At 42.2% G+C, this 18,184-nt stretch overlaps 1 protein-coding gene across 1 annotated transcript in view; it reads right to left on the bottom strand.

Annotated features, from left to right (window-relative positions):
* SLC8B1 (solute carrier family 8 member B1) overlaps positions 1-18,184 on the bottom strand; it is a 138,756-nt gene that overhangs the window by 59,876 nt on the left and 60,696 nt on the right. Inside the window, exons 4-5 of the mRNA XM_069214537.1 lie at positions 5,943-5,995; positions 2,865-2,921 (exon numbers count right to left, since the gene is read on the bottom strand). Of these exons, the coding sequence (XP_069070638.1) occupies positions 2,865-2,921; positions 5,943-5,995 (110 nt within the window). The remainder of the gene's footprint in view (positions 1-2,864; positions 2,922-5,942; positions 5,996-18,184) is intronic.

Genomic DNA, 18,184 nt, shown 5'->3' with positions numbered 1-18,184 from the left:
ATTTTGGGAAGGGGGTGGACAAGCAATTAATGCTACTTTGTGTCAGTGTGTGTTTTAAGGTGCAAGATCAAAGTTCTCAGAAGTGTGGTAACACCTTTTTGAGGATTCCAGAAGCCTGTGACTGCATTCTCAACATTATGGGCCTGATTACAACTTTGGAGGAGGTGTTAATCCGTCCCAAAAGTGACGGTAAAGTGACGGATATACCACCAGCCGTATTACGAGTTCCACAGGATATTATGGACTCGTAATACGGCTGGTGGTATTTCCGTCACTTTACCGTCACTTTTGGGACGGATTAACACCTCCTCCAAAGTTGTAATCAGGCCCTTAATGTGGAAAACATAACTTTGTTGGACATCTGAAAGAATAAGTAAAATCTAGAGCCTTTCCACACAATTTAAAAGGGATTCAATATCATTGCCAGCTACAAAGTGAACACCTGCTCGTGGTTTAATTGAACTGCATATGATTTTTACCACATGGCCACTTAATCTCACTCTGCCAACAACATTCATTAGTGTTAACAAAATGGTATTTTTAAACATTGACCCACTAAAATACTGACAAAAAATATATATCTATATATATAGAGAGAATTTTTTTTTTTAACCTTTAGTCAGTGTCAGTTTGTGAGCAATAAATACAGGAGTGTGATCAGGGAGGTGGTAGGGTGGCTAAAGAAACCGGAATTCATCGGATTATTAAAATAAAGATAGCATTATTAAATTATTACATGGGTACAACTATGTTTTTCAAATTAAATGAAAAAATTGAGGCAACTTCGGAGAGATTTTAATCCCGACAAATGGATAACCACATTGTAGAGTCTAAAATTATTTCAACAAAAAGGAAACCATTGGTGTTTGGAGGTGGTATTGGTGCTCATAATAACGAGAAGTTAGAGGACGTTCTCATTAGAGATAAGAGTGCACCAAGCATAACCTCACACAGGTTTAAGGCAGGATGCAGTAGTTTTTATGACAAAAAAATTTAAACAAGCAATGATAAAGCTACTAGGTCTTGCCTTTGGCTTCCAATATAGAGCTTTTTGGCTTTGCCAATGTTTTTAGCCTATGCTGTTCATCCCCCAAAAGCATAGGGATGCGAGGAGAAACGCAAAACACTAGGGAGAGATTAAGAAAATATGTGTACTCCCTTGGAGTGCTGAAGGCAAAAGAAAAAAGTAGCTCTCAGCGTGAGCAGTGGAAGGATTCAAGTCACCAAATCAAAAGCAAAGAAGCTATGCGATACTGGAGGGACAACAAGGAAATGAAGGAAAAAATATTGAATTAAAAGCAAGTAAATAACAGTGCAAGAGAACCAACCACTGGTAAGCAATAGACTGGTCCAAAGCCCACTGTAAGAAGTGGTGCTGCCCGCTGCAGGTCTATGGAAACATATAGCTAAAAGCAGTCTGTAGGTAAGACCTTAAAGAGTAGTCCCCTGCTCGCCACGGGTTACAGGCATAACGTCTAGGCATTCTCGCAGGGCCACTCTGAGCTTGCATCAAAAGAGAAGTGACGCAAGTTGCTATGTGGCAATCAGCAGGAAGACGTGCCCAAAGAACCGTGTGGCCCTCATGAGTTCAGAAGCAGTTTATTCCGCTTTTTGAGTTTTTGAAAACCTTTCTCCTTCTGGCCTGCTGCGAAACGTGCCTGCCTGAAACTCATTCTCCTCACAGTGCTTCAAATGGGAGTAAAGAAGTGCGGGCACTCATTCTTTTGAGTACCTGCTTACTTGTGAGACGTGCCGGTACTCCTTAAGTTAAATATACTACAGGAGTGTAAAAAGTTAAGGTACTCTAACTTTCAAATTAACAAAGTGCAGGTACTCCGTACCGGACAGTACCTGCCCATTTAAAGCACTACTGTTTCATACAATTTCACACAAGCGTACAGGAGCATCCACAACATATACTACAAATCAACAGAGTCAATATTTTATCCCTTGCTCCCTATCTCTCCACCTCTCTCTAACTTCACTTGCCATTTAAGCTGAAGGAACAGGGTGCAGGGCATGTTACAGCTCTTCTACCACCCAGAAGCAGTTGGACATAGTTATATAGTAAGGAGAGCGAGGGTCATGGCTTCCTATTTCAGTTATCTGGCATCTTTTTTCACAAGACTGATCTCAGCACCTAACGGGAAGGTTTGCTCAATTCGAGTCTTGCATATTAAGCCACAGGCTTCGATTCACAAAAATACCATCACACACACACCAAGCACCTTTTTGACTCCTTAATAGGATCACACAGAAGGGCCTCTGTCCACCCTCACCCCTCAACAGCCTCCTATTTACTACCATAGGACTAGAGACTCTGCAAACATAGAAAGTAACAATGTATGTTGGAGCCCCGTTTTTCTTCTCTTTCTGCCACTTCCTGAACCCTAGAACCATCAGTCGCAGTGCAGAGCCACTGGTGTTGAGCCTCTGTCTTCCCTAGCAGACCTCCCCCATGACAGGCCCTAGTATCAAACATACCAAGGTTGGAATATTAATTGCACCCAGAATGCCACACAATGTACTTTTGAAGGAAGTCCAAAGAAGACCAAACAAATTCTCCTTCAACATCTGCTTCAATTACCGTACCTCGACGAAATTATTTCTATAGTTTTGTTTAAAGAATTCGATATTCTCTTTGCCTGCATGTATATGGGTTAATATCCGGATAAAAGACGACCCCAAACACTTGTAGAGACTTTGTCAAGTTAAGGCAGCGTGGGTCTAGGCGACAAGTGGCAGAGGAAACACTTCTCATCCCCAAAGAAGGCTGTTTTTGTAATGGCAAAATGGCTCCCTACTCACTGTCCCACAGTGCATCAACACTGCCCCTGACCACCTGAAACTCTTCAAAGGATACAGCGACGTTGTGAGACAACTTCAGATTGGTGGAGATAGCCGATAGATTTGGGCAAAAGCTATAAAAAGAAAAGTCAAAATGTTAGCTGTATTGCCTACTGTGTGGGCAAAGGGAAGCATCAGGTAAATTAAGACGAACCGTTTTGTCAATTGTTTTGTATGTTTCGTGAAAACACACAGACACAATCTAAACATGTCACTCAGTGTTATGTGCTTAGTGTCATGCGTTTTTATAGCGTGCATATTAGCTAATTATTCAGCTTATTAGAAATTTGATGACGTGCTTGAATCAGGTTATAGGTTTGCACATGGGGTGTGTCAATGGACAGGCTTTGGCTCAATGTGAAAGGGTGGCACTGAAGAGTGGTACTTAATTTGCAAATAAAAACGTGCCAGTGCTCAAAGCTCTCCTTTGAAACATGCGGCTGCTGCGTTAAATGTGCGAGCACAGAATGCTAAGGCAGAGTACTCCTAAAGCCATCTTGGGCCTCTTTAATTCATTTACAGCCACTCCCTGCCCCTTCAGTTCACCATTGCAGCTTTCAACTTTCTGCTTCAGCTTGATGCTTTTTCGCTTTTCTCTTCCTCTGTCTTTCCCATATGTGTCTTTTGCTCACAGTAAATGCCTGTCGCAGACAAATAAGTGACGGCCCTCAAAAATAGGTGGTGGTGCCTCCACCAGAATTACTGGCTCAAATTCTGCACTGGGTGCAGGGGTTTCCCAGTAGATGGGTTCTGCAAGGAGGCGTTTGGGACATTTTGTGATCTACCATCCAAACCTGCGTGATGTATGTCTGGATCGCCTTTCCAGGGTACACCGCAGCAAGCATGCAAGTCTATGACTCAATCAGAATCAACAGTGAAAGTGGAGTACGTGTGGGCTGTTGGATATGGTGACAGGGAAGAAAGAAAAAGTGAGCTATATAACAATTTCCTGTTCTGGAAAATGTTGCCTTTCGCAACTTCCTGTCTTCTGCTAGCCTGTAAGGCAGCCTAAAGGAGCAGATTAGGCACGAATACCAAGTCACAGACCCATCTCACCAGACCAGACATTCAGAGACACTGGCAAGTTGCAATATCTACCGAGCTGCTTACTGACTGGAGAGCTGCCTTCGCTCATCATATGGTATAATATTTTAGACTCTGAAGATCTTTCTTCCATGATTTTCAAAGATTTCAGGAGAATGACACAATAAACACCGAATTATCTGCCTAACAATTATCATTGTATTTCTTCAGGATGTATGCTCAAGTATATTCACAATAAATAACCAAAATGAAAGTGAAAGCTTAACCACTGTAAGCTCAACGAGCATTGGCAAACCCAATAGGTCTGGTATTGGCTGATAGGGTTTTGACTTTGCCAATGCTCGTTTTTTAAAAGCTTTGCAAAACTTTGTTGTTTGGAAGCTACTGGGCCCTGCTCAATCCAAAATAAAACTGAGGCCACGAGCAAAAAAACATAGTACTTTGGTCTCTAAAAGTACATCTTCCATATAATCCCTGGCATTGAAAAGAACTACATTGTGTGTGGATATGCTGCTTGTGAAAGGGCAGCAACAGCTGAAGTGGGCTAACCTTTTTCCCCATGCTGTATGCTGTAGTGGGAGGACGAAAAATGTGAATGACACAATAACAGACCAATGGAAGAAGAGGGCTGGCTGAAATACCCCTATCAGTATATTAAACATGTAAATTTAATAAAATCAAAACGTCTTGGCTAATGCCAGACATAAAATTATGTATTTAGAATATCAAATCAATCATCCAAATATACTGCATTACAAAGTGAGATTAATAATGGTGTACTGGTCCTAACTCCTGATTATTAAGGTTTCTGAGTTAACTGAAGCATTTCAATCAGGCACATATCCCGAAATTGTAATTATTGAGAATTGATTAGTGTAAATTATGATGGATGCGATGCAAAAACATGATATGCAATTAATTACAATTAAGCCTACTAGAGCTATGGGAATTAAATCACGGTGTTCACAGTGGGTGATAGCAGGTGCAGAAGTGATGAGCTTCGAGATCACATTTTAAATCATAGCAAGAAAATAAAATATGATTTTCACAGGAGAGAATTTTCTAGAAGTGGACTCCTGATGTGAAAGGACTGGAAAGGAGGGTGCAAGAGGTGTATTAACAACCATGAGGTGTTGGTTGTTGAAACAGGGTTTTCTGGTGCGTTGGGCAACAGCAAATGCGTGTTAGGAAGGCTTTTCCATGCAAAGCTTCGACGTTTGAAGACAAAATTTGCACTCCAGCCACAGGCTGACAGATAGCTCATCCTGGTGTCAGTGACAGAAGGTGAGGTAGTTACGTGGGACAATAAAGATGATATGTGCGGCAAGAAGAGTGATTCTGTCAAATGGAGAGATGTAGAGTGGAAGGCCAATGGGAAGACTGCCACAATAGTCTGGCCAGCTCATCGCTAGGATGCCTATGAGTTTCACTGGTTTGAAATGGAAACTAGGTGCATTATTCTGCATGATATACAACTGTAACATGTTGGAAATCAAACACTCCTTTCACATGTTAGGGCTGAGAAGCATGCCACCGTTTCTACAAAGGGAGTTAAAGGAAGGGGGTCGTGAGGAAAGGTTGTACGGTGGGCAGGCACTTCGGGGAAGGTTGCAGGAGAAAATGTAGAACCATCTAGTCACATATGGATGTTAAGTCAGAAATTTGGAACATGTGTCCGAGGTAAGCATAGAAGAGGGGAAAAAGATTTGGTATCTCATCAGCTTGGATGTTACAGGAGAAACTGAATCTGGAGATTAGGTCATCAAGGGAGGTAGGACAGAGACAAACGAGTAGCTAGTCCAGGATAAAGCTGTGGGATTACTAGCAAGGATAGACAGGAACACAGAGATTAAGTAGAAGAAGAGGATGTGATGGGCAGAGGTGATGAAATTAGACATATGGGAGACAGAAGTGTGCAAACAGTGGAGTGAAGACAAGCTAGAGTGGAGAGGCTCGAGTCTTACGAAGCACGAGGAAGTGAAGAGGAAGCACACTAGGCTCTTGGTGCTTGCTCAACAAATCGGGGAAAAAAATGACAGATTTCTACTTACAATTTATCAGCAGTGGTTCCAAGAACGAGGAACAAATACAGCAACCAAAAGGCCTGGAATAAAAAAAAGCAAACCAAGTGTTATAAAAAAAAAACGATGCCAGTGACTGCGGTCACATGCTGAGAAAACAAATAAAGAAGAGCAACAGGAAGAAAAAACACGTCTAAAATGCAACCCAGATTGTAGACATTTACCACCTCAAGGCTGAAGCATTATCTGCTATTCCAGAGGCAAAACAGCGTTACTAATATGCCTCCATCATGCCATTCAGCACCTCCGTGCATTCTAATATTGAGACCACAAAGAAAACACTACGAAAATGCTAGTCCCTGTGGAGCATACACACACAGTAATGTACTGATATTCAGACTCTTAGTACCTCGAAGTATTCTACTGTTGAGCCCCTATTAATACAATTACTTAGGTTCGGACTTGAGCATAAACACAAAGGGCCTGATTCTAACTTTGGAGGATGGTGTTAAACCGTCCCAAAAGTGGCGGATATACCACCTACCGTATTACGAGTCCATTATATCCTATGGAACTCATAATACGGTAGGTGGTATATCCGCCACTTTTGGGACGGTTTAACACCGTCCTCCAAAGTTAGAATCAGGCCCAAAGTAATGTACTGATAATTAGACTCTCAGTATCTCCAAGTATTCTCCTGTTGAGCCCCTATTAATAGAAGTACCTCGGTTCAGACATGTCTCCCCTCCCAATATTCCAGAATGTCGGATTCATGTACCTTCAAGTTCTTGTCATCCATATACCAATGGACCTCGAGCCTGACCTTCAATTTCTCTGGGCACTGAAGTGCTGACCCCAGATTCACATAGTTGCCAAAACCCCTACGTCTTAGGTACAGCATTTCCAGTTTATCAGATGTTGATTCCCCACACAAAGCTGTGAAAATACTCCACGTTAGTGATCAGGAGCTGCCAGTGCTATTCCTGGACAAAAAATGTCCAACTTGGTTCTGCTCACGCTTTTTCAATTATGGCATGTAGCCACCCATGCCTATCCAGTGGTCAACTCCTAGATATCATTCTTCTCTAACATCTCACTTTTCGAATGCTGTATCCTCTTGTGCAAGACAAAGGATGTCTTTTTACATCCACCAATAAGCCACACCTGACCTCAGAAACATGTTTGAACCAATTATATTCCCTTGTAAATCCAATGCTCCGGGCAAAGACCTATTCACGACTCTGCCAAAGGGTGAATTCTTTACTTTGGGTTCTGTTGTTAATGGGTGGTATGTTGTGTCCTTCTGCCATTAATCACTTCTTGCCTAGAGCCACCAGTACTGTTGCACTCGATCTGAATAATAAAATTACCCTATTGTTGCACCTGGCTCTCCAGAGACAGCAAGGTTAGGCAGTCAAGGCTTACTCTGTGTAGAGGACGAGGTTACAATATAGGTAGCCTAAAATAGGATACCCAGCAGAACCCTGCAAGCACTTGTATGAATAATTAGATTACAGTATACAAATGTGTGCACTGTAAGCTAGCAGATCACCACCCAGGTGGGTGTATGGTGCAACTAAACACAGACAGACTCACTGTTCAAGCGTCAAGACCAGGTGCGGGTCACCTTCATTTACAACCTAGCTAGACACAAACCAAATAAATGCTTTTATAAGATTAATCTCACAATACCTTACTACAACCTCTGTTTCAGCACCATGATGGCCAGGGACAATACAAGCAAGCTAGAAACATTTTCTAATACACACCCTGGGTAGCAACCCCTTTACAGACTGGTAATTAAAGCAAAACTATCCACCACGATCCCGAACAACATATCATCATCCATAAAACATCCTGCCCGGTTTATTCACTTGACGACTGCCCTCTTCTGACCTTTATTCCTGCCACATAAAATGTTTTTTTTGCTTTAGCTTTTAGTTATCTGTAGAGTAAGTAGCCATTTTATAGGATATGTCAGTGACCCAGGCCAGTAACCATAAAAAACTATAACGGAGTTCTGCCGAAGATGTATTAATACTTACTAATTAATCCGTGACTAGGTGACTACCTAGGATTTAAAATGAAAACCTGCGGCATCCTCCAGTTCTATGCTCAATTTCCCCACTTGCAGAAAAGGACACCAGAGTTAAAGAGCACCATAGTCCTCAATTCATGTACAATACATAGACTGATAACCTGAAGTGCTGTCTGGACAACCAGATAAATCGATAAATCAATCTGTGTACCTGGACCCTAATTTAGAGAACTGATTTAAACAAGCAGCTTTAAAAAGTGTAGAATTGGGCGATGAACAGTGGAACGAAGGGTCACCAGCTGTGTGGGCTACTTCGCTTACTCTTCCCCTGTCCATTATGGAAGAATTGTGGTTATTTCAGACGAAGCTGAAGGAACGTTTTAGGAAGAACCTGATTTGCAATGACCTTCATCAGCAGAATGCAACCTGAATCTTTGAGTGGTCTAGTTCTCTAGTTTCCAGAGGAGCAAACCTTGTTTGTCAGTGTATGAGTTACCATTTGCCACAAATATAAAGCAAAGTAAAATGTAAATTTAAAAAAAGCAAAGTGATAATTCTTACTAGAAAATGGAATTATGTATAATCTGATTAACTGGACCACTGCAATAAAAATCTTCGTATTGCACAAGGCAGAACAAGTTTTCAGAATATCATTTAGATTCACTGGCATCACGCAAAAAAGTCCAGTTTTAGCAGTGAGTCAAAGCACATTCTTGCCACTTCCAGCACAGAACTAAGGGAGGATGATTTAAATACCCTTGCAATCTGTTAATCTAGCTTCCCTTCCTAAAACAAAGCCAATATATGTTGGCTAGATTTTGTACTAGAATTTTTTGGATCCTTGAGTGTTTTCACCTGAAACGCTGTACGTCAGTTCTAAGGAGAAGGGTACATGACCAACTATGGAGACTGTAAGACCATAGCACATCTTGAGACAACTCATGTTTGCAGGTTAGTGTTTTCTATGGTTTACCACTAGTATTCCTGGTCTACCAATAACACTGTTACTCTCTTAGGGCACCATCCTCCAGGAGTACGGAAACTGAGAAGTCACACCTTCCTCTAGGCAGTAGAACATGACCGGGTAAAACTGAGGCAATAAACTATCCAACCAGTGCCACAACTTATATGAAGACTAGGACTGGTTTCATAAGGAGGGAAACAGAGCTGTCAAAACCATGATACATACATAGAAACATAAGACGTATGCACCACATTTTGTAGCCGAATCCGACTCCAAATATATTTATAGCAATTAAGTGCATGGTGCTAGATTTTAGTTAACACTGAGCGCTATGATCAGTGCTCGCCTGTGGGACACTGTTTGGTCTCTCGGAATCCTAGGCAGGTTTTCTGGAAGAATGTGCTGGAGATTTCTGGGAGAGATGCACTTTGCATTGAATTGGGTGGTTTACTTTTTCTTCCTACCTCCATGGTTTCAGGCCAGCAAACTCGACAATCTGTAAGTGAAGGTGCTACACATTTCAACACTGCTGTTCTTCAGTGTACCCACAACGAGAGTGACAGTGGATACTGGTTATGAGACGGCTGGAGGTGGTAGCAGTGGAATAATTCCACTATTACAGGCTCTTATTCTCTGAACCCATCTAAGGAGAACGCTTCCTAATAAAACTGGTTCCAGTTCACTTTAAAGCGGAGTCCTTGCCTCTCTGTGTGCGGGGTGCATGCAGGGTGTATGTGTATTATGAACAGATGATGTCCCTTTGAGATACTGGGTGGCTGATGGCACAAAATGGTCGTCTCTTTCTAAGATGTCCTTTGTGCATGGTCTATATCATTGCCTGCCTGTCTCTCTTGTTCAGGGCTGCACCCTCCTCGAACCTGGAGTTGGTGGGTGGACGTTTCCCCGGCTCGCTCACTGTGAAGTATAGGTTTTGCCTGTCAAGGAAATCTTTCTGTGTTGTTGGCTGTTGGCTTTTAATTTGGGCTATCTAGCTGCCACAGTTTAAGTACAATATACATTGTGAACCTGACCAATTCAGCTTGATCTGGCCTTTTGTTACTACATCCCGAGCCTTCAAAACCCTGGGAAAATGGGAAATATGCCTTCTCAGACAAGGGCTAGGTACTCTCATCTAGACATCAAGGAGACACTCCGCACGGGAACAGAACAAGCCTTTAGCAGGGCTAGACCTTTTACTGATGACTGCCCTCTCTCTGGAGCTTGACCGCCCTGTAAAAAGAGGAGCCGACCTTCCATCCACCAGGAAGCTCCACACACGGCTCAACTGATTCACAAACGTGGATGGAAGTGAGGTCACCAAGGTGCCACGGGAATTCTGCAGCCCAGCTCCCTTGGAGAAAAGGGAAAGACCACAAACAAGGCACTGTCTGGGTCTTAGAGCTTTGGAGACGTTTCACTGATTCACCGCTGTGGAAGGTATACCATCAATGACAACCCTGTTCTTTTTGAGAGGCCATATCTGCTCTCTTCTTAGGCCTAAACTGCCATGAGATGGTACCATTTCTTGGAGCCAGCGGTTCTAATTCCTGAACTACTTGACCCACCCCTTCTAGCCCTTACATTCATATTGCACTTTGAAGTTTCTTTTGGGGGTCTACCTAAAATTTAGTTCCTAGCGTAGAATAGTGCAGCACTTGAGCCTAGCGTGTGCCCCAAGCTTCATATCTATCACAGGAACAAGACAATTAGGACAACTGGTTACTACATATGCCCAAATTAAAACCCATTAAGACCCATTAGGTCCTTAACTGGATTACACACCAACTACTAAATTCTGGTAGACACCTACACCTGCCAATGGATACGCGTCACTCTAAAGATAATCATTGTTCTCATTTGGATGGGACTATTGGGACTTCGGTGTTTTTTATTCTAGATTAAGGGATTTTTATCAACTATAGTAAACTCAGCAGCTGGGTGTTAGATCAATGAGCTGTCCAGTTTACTACCAGAGCCAAACACCTAGGATACATTTTCCCTAACAAACTTGCTACATTGAATCCTGCTGTGTTGCATTTCTGTTTCATTACCGGCGACTGTTTTACATATGCTGTTACAAATCCATCCAGACCCCAAAAAAGGCTGCAATTCCGAGAATACCACACCTCCTTGTAACAATAGTCACGGGGTCCATTGTCATATATAAATGCTAAAACCCATCTGGGATCATATCTTGGGCTCAATAAGGTACTACAATATTTGATTTATGTTATGCGATTCAGTTGGTGGAAAATGACTTCCTCAGATACCTGCTAATGGCACCAAATAGCACGTCCTCGTATATTAGACATTCGGAACTAGGGGTCCACTTTGTAACTGATCTAATTAAGATACAGCCTCTATTATTATGGCATAAAGTGTGGACCTCTGAGCATACCGGATTAAACCAGGCCATACTATCCGACTGCATGAATCTAACACACTCGCTTAGAGTTCCCTGGCTGAGATATATTATGACCTTTTTTAAAAATATGGGCTGCGAAGCATATTACCAAAACCCACAATCACTGGAAAAAACAACCAGGAGAGATTTGAGGGCTCTGACTTTGAAGCACTTGGATGAACAGAGATGGGAAGTGGAATCAAAAATATCTACAGTAATGTCTAACCAACTAATTCTGTCGACGGATGCAGTCCAGCCTTACCTAGTAAGCGTGGTAAATCCCCGAGATCGATTTGTTCTTACAAGATTCCGCTTAAATATCTTCCATCGGCTAGTAACCTTTCCGATTATGAGTGACTGGAGTACAGTTTTAAGAGCATGTCCATGTGATGCGAAAGCTCCCCAATCTACAATGCATGTGGTCCTCTTTTGTAAATTTTATGATATACAGAGAAAACTTTTCTTATTGCCTTTTTTAAGATCGACTAATTTGCGTCAGTGCCGCAACGCGGATTTCAGCTTACAGATTTTATCCTCTATTGAAATGTGTGGAATTTTAGCAACCTTTTTATGTACAGTACTCTCGGTAAGGAAGTCTATGGGCGTACTGAACTAATTTTATTTGAATATCTGGAATCTCCGGTAAACTCCTCACTCTCTAGAAAATACTGTAATGGAACTCGATTTTGCACTGATGTAAATTTATCAAGTTTTATATACCTGTCTTTGAATGAATTAAGGATGTGTTTTATTACCTTCCCTATTTATTTATAACTTTTCTTATACATATTTATTACTAAATGTGCTATTATTTGATACTTTTATGGCTTGTTGAAAGTCGAATAAAGTCTGTTTGATGATGATGATGATTTATGTTATGTATCAGAATTGAACTGATCTTTTTACTTATTGGTTAAAAGTACTATCCTTCTATGAGGTTGAAGCACTGGCTGGACAGTTGATTCACTTTGTTAAAGAGAATCTGTGTTAATGTCGCTTTGGCGTCCTAGAGTACTGAATACGTTTTGACTGCTCAGCTTTACCACTGGAATCTCCAAGGTTATTAAAAGAGTAACTTGGTTATCCAAATGGAATACATCATCAATGGAAGCCATGGAACAGTGGAGAAGTGTGGCTCAATGGTTAGAGCGGCAGACCCTGATGCAGAAATCTGGCCCGGGACCAGGGTTCAATTCCCGCCTCGGTGGGTCTTGGACTAAATTTCCTTGGACCTGATAATTCTCGCATCGGTGGCTAATCTAATTCATTGGTCCCACTCTGTAACTCTGGGGAATAGCTTGCTTAATCTCCACAACGGCCCCAACAGCGCTGGGATGCCTGGCTTCACCTTGGAGGTTGCCCAGGAGTGGGCACCACACAGGGAAAAGCCAGGAGGGGTTCCACAGCGGTAAGCGTACAGCGCCTTGAGACCCTAACGGGTGAGTAGTGCGCTATACAAGTATGAAGTTTACAGTTTATGGAACAGCAGCATTGGTGCCATGGGCTACTTTCAGGCACACCAATCATTTTTTTTTTAAACTCTGGTAATTAAGGTAGCACTCCTACTCTTTTCATGGTGAAAAACAATCCCGTCATTTTTCTCGAGAAGCCTGAGGGTTCATCTCAAATTTCTCCCCCTCTTTATTTTATTTTTTTCAGGAAGAAATCTCATTTTGTGCGACCTTTCCCTCTGGAAGCAATAATGTTACAAAAGAAGAGAGCTAGACATTGCACTGCTCCTTCCTCTATAATTAATTATCTGCAGGGAGAGTAATAGGAAGGAGTGATCAGAAATTTGCAAAGGTGTGCAGAACACAATTATGTCACTCTCATCCTTTCAAGAATACATACGTGGGCGGCATAGGATTTACAGTACTGATATATAGCCTTTGAAGTTACTACCGCAAGTGAACACCAAAAAAAGCTACAGCACATTGCAGTCATGTTCTGAAATAAAAAGAAGAAGGTCTCGAGAATGCAATTCAAATTGACATATTCTTCACAAATTTTGCAATCTGGGAACTTGTGAGGTTTTAAAATTAGTCATAAAATGTCATTTCATTAGATGTCAAAGATTCCCTTCCACCAAAGGGTTCAAATCTTATTTTGCTCACATCTTTCTATCAATGTTACATTTTTCTTTCATGACCTTCCTCCCATATTAGTTTTTCTTAATGCACTGCAATGGATGATTAAAGTTGACCTATATGTCAATATAGAATTATATTTAGGATAATGCCCTTGGAAGTGGGCAAATATGCACTGGGTCCTACAGGCATGGTCTCACATACCAAAAGGACAAATCTCGGAAAGAACAGCATCTCTCACATGAGCTTCGACATTCCCAAGATCATGGGATTGCAACATTCATGTTATGCTGTCGGTAACACTGATAATGGGAAGTGGATATTGAGAAACTATGCCATAACAATGCAAGCAGAGCCAACAATTGGTTGCATGAACCAACAATTTAGCCTATAGCTTTGAAGAACAGCCATGAGAAGTCAAACCTAGAAAGTGTGAAACAGTGGAGGTGATGCCGGATTTTGGGGGAAATGGAAAAAAGAGAATATTAAGTATAATTGCCTAGAAGCATCCACTGCGGTTCAGTACCAACATCCACAAACTACTGTCCTGCCAATCTGCCTCTACTTGACCTTTCTTTATCAGAATTCAAATTACCCACCGCATTGTCCACCACTATGTAATATTCTCAGCTGCTCCACCAATAAGAGCAAAGAACTGAAAGTTGTTAAGATTCATATGTTAGAATATTCAAGTCGAAACAATTCCCATACTAAAAAACCTTCAACAAGAAACATTCACACTGCCTACCGCCTGGTTTAATATATTCTTAACTTGTACTGAGGACCACCGCAAAGAATCTTTAGCCAGCTATCGTCCTTCTTGTACTCCGCAGGACCTGTGCCCGGCTAGGTTTATACTACTCTACCCGTCGTTTAAAGTCCAGTTCTTGAACTTCATAGTTATTCGTTAGCCCCGGGCATTTATCTAGACACCAGGAAAACAGCCATTGCTAAACCACGTTTGAAAAGGGATTCGCTAAGCTCCCAGGAGCTCATCAGTCTAATGTTGCTCATACCATTTTGAGGCAGCCTTCTTGAAAACTTGGTTTACAATCATCTCTACAATTTTGCTGGCACAAACAGGCTGATGGACTCATTTAAAGCAGGGTTCTGGCTAGGACACCAAAATTAGTGGGTCTATCTGTGTTGGGTGAGCTCTGTCGAATGCTGGGTGGTGGTAGTGACTGGGAGTTGGTCTACTTGACATCTGTAACGTTCATCCAATCAGTTCAGTTCTTTATCTCCGACATGCCTTCTGTGAAGAGCTCAATTATTTTTCTCTTATCCACACCCACTACTGGCAAAGCCAATAGACCTCAGTTTATTATGGATTTGTACGTGCCTGTTTTCACACAAGCTAGCATAATTTTTGCTAGACCTATTATCTTTAGAAAAGCTTGTTTCTTTCAGCTGCCTCATGAGCAAGAATGCTGGTGGAGTGACAGGGGCAGAAGAATCCTTGGGAGCCAAGTTCACCAAGTTAACGGGGGTGACAGATACTCAAAGGAAACAGTCCTGAAGAAATGCACTTACTCACATAAGCATTCATAAATCACTTTAATTTTAGATAGCGCCACCAGTCAGTGGTACATCTCAATGATGTTCTGAATGCTGAAAGCAGTAAACAGGGCCAAAAAACATAAAGTATGGGAGGCTACTTATTAAAATCAATGTGTAATGGCATTACATATCACAGGAAATGAAGCCACAACAATACCATGTGCATCATGTTAAAGTGAATGGGTCCATTTTGGTCAAGGCGAAGCTAAAGATTTCACTATGTAGATGTTAGAGGCATTTAGGATAATTTTGTAATAATGTGAATAACTATACATTTAGGGCCAGATGTAGGTAGATAAAAATGTGCGAGTCGGAAATTGCGAGTTGTTGCGACTCGCAATTTCCCACTCGCAAAACGGTATCCAACAAGAAGAAGCAACTTCATTTTGTGACTCGCAAATGAAGTCGCACCGCAGATTGTGAGGCCGCTGGGACAAACTCAAACTGGACAGCTTAAAACAAATAAAGCCAGCAAATAGAAAGCCACAAAATGTGAGTTATGTACCGCAAAGCCAAAGGTAAGCAACAGGTGGAATGTATTCCCAGGGAAGCTTTCAGAACAGCACAGCAATCTGGTAGTCCTCAACTCAGGCATATGTTCTTAGCTTTACAATGTCTACAGGGAAGGTGCAAATCAGGAGGTGTGTGTGAATGGTGGTGGTGGTCAGGAGTCTGAGGGGAAATCGTGTCCGGAGAAGCAGAAGCACTGGCACTAAGACGCATGGAGAACCCCACAAGCACAGGGGCACATACATCCAAGGGTGGGGGAAACAATGAGTTCTCCACCTCACATTTACCCAAGGCTTCTCAGACATTCCATATGCAGTTGTGAAATTTGGAGGGGAGGGGCAATTATGACATACTACATGGATTTGCCAGAATAGTTTTACCAGGTAATGGACAACATGGGCAAAGGATTGATGGGCAACACCTTTCTTAATGTCCAGGCTTTCCTTATAATCGATTATTCAATTATATCATTTCATTCTAGTATTACTTTCCATTTGCTTACATAGTGGTGCATTGTTAAATATAAAAAAACTGAAAAGTCGTAGATTTTCTCTGTGGCGTTCGTGTATTAGAGGGTGAAAAACATATTACAGGGCTTCGGGTGCCCCATTTTGGTGGCTCCTTACTGTGGCTGTCTGCGGCACCCCCATACACCACATCGCACACACCCAGTCCACCAAAAGTGGTCCAGCGCCTCCCCAGGAACACAAAGCGCTAGATAACTACACCTGCAATACACTACCACTTGATACAGTACATCGTATAATACCACACAAACCACACCACCGAACAGAACATCATCACCCTGCACTATACCATTTGCAGTCACCACAGGACTATTATTCCACACAACATATTGCACTCATCACAGTATAGAGCCCCCCACATTAAGATACCATATCACACCACACTGCAGCACAATACACACTAACACAACATGTCTGAAAACCATGGGAGAATTAGCACCCTGCACCACACCACAACGGTGCTGGGGTGACACTTAAAGTGTAGAGACACTGGTGTCAAGAGGGCAATGCACCCTCGAAAACAAGAGGACCACGTAATGTCACCGACAGGTCAACAAGACTGCTCAGGTTTATTATTATCTGTCTGTGGTGTAAAATCCTCTGACACCCTCCACTGGGATGACTACTGCTATAAAAGAACTAAAGTAAAAATAAATGAGTAGGTGCTATTTAAATAATTATTAGTGTAAATACTTACACATACAGTCCAATCTTGCATTCCTACAGTGCAAACACATCTCTTACACAGGGGTTGAACAATGTAAAAAACCTGCCTCCAAGTCACGGTTTCTCCAAAGTACTTGTGAAGTGATGAGCTATGTGCCTTTGTTTCCTTCCATTGGTATCTGGTTGTTAGGGCCTAGAGCGCATCCAGTCAGGATGATACTGGAACAAAATAAGGGCTGATGGCCTCTTAAATTAGTCTTTGTTTGTGTATGGCTGGAAGTGAAAATAAGCATTTGCAATGCAATAGGCCTCGCATTTGCTTGAGTTAGAGCTATTGACATTATAAATGCAAACCTGGATTTTTCTTGCCACATAAGTTGGTCAACCCTGCTGCATAGTTTGGTCCTCTGTGCCACGTAATTCCAGTGGCTCTGCATATAACTTCCATTTACCTTCTTCCTCTATCTGCAGCAAAACATTAAAACAATGTTTTTCAAAGAAAGACGAGAAAACAAAAGAAGCACTTCACTGTCAAACTCTGTAAAGTGGTGCTAATGTGTATGGGTGTGAATGAAGCCAATCTGGCCACTTTGTGACCACTCTGTCTTTATTTTTTTTAATTTTTTTATTGTTTATAATCTGCACCTTTTTTTCTCTCTGTCCCGAGACTACTTTGGAATAGAAAAATGTCAGAAAAAGATGACATTTGTAGCAAAAGTGTTTCTTTCTTTTTTGGATCCATTTCACAGGGGAACAAATGAAGGAAAGGAGAGGAAAGAGATGTAAGAGCTGTTCATTGATGTCACATGAGCAAGTGAGGCGTTAATGCGATTGATTAAAACTCTTTGCACAAGAGCTGAATGTGAAGGTGGCAGCGTGAGGATTGAGACTCTCTGTGGATTGAGGTTATGGATTAAAGCTACACGAGAGGCGCACGTGAATGACATATTTATTAAGTCCTTGAGTCTGAGAAAGGCAGAAAAGGAATAACTATCCCCCGGGGGCAGTGCAAAGAAACTCCCTTTGAAATCAAGCAGCGGCACAGGAAGGATGGCAGCAATGACGGGAGGGAGGGGATGCAAGTGAGGAGACAACAGATGGCCAACAAAAAGGATCAATGAGTGAAATCCACTGGGAGGGATCAAAGCACTCAAAGGTGGGACATATTTACACTATTCACCAACCACAGCAAAGGAATTTTGAAAGGCAGGCCAAACAACCAAACAATAGCGCTGGGTGCTGGGTGAGATCGGCCTGGGGAGGAGGGCCACACCACCTCCCTCCCCAAAAATATATATTTTAGAAGGCCGGGCCCCGGAAGTTGTGGTCCGAAATAGGACAGACAAGGGGGGCATACGAATCTGCAGCCAACTAACTTGTGCATGGCCAAAGGCTGTGTGCAGCGTGGGGCTGGGAAGTAAGGGGTGTTGGCCGCAGGGCCTGCAGTGAGGCAATGCTGGGCTGGGTGGTTATAGGTGCTGGCCAACCCCACTGCACACAGTCAAAGCCCATGCGT

This window comes from Pleurodeles waltl, chromosome 11 (genome assembly GCF_031143425.1).
Source record: "Pleurodeles waltl isolate 20211129_DDA chromosome 11, aPleWal1.hap1.20221129, whole genome shotgun sequence".
Lineage (NCBI taxonomy): Eukaryota > Metazoa > Chordata > Amphibia > Caudata > Salamandridae > Pleurodeles > Pleurodeles waltl.
This window is presented reverse-complemented; position numbering and strand designations above follow the sequence as displayed.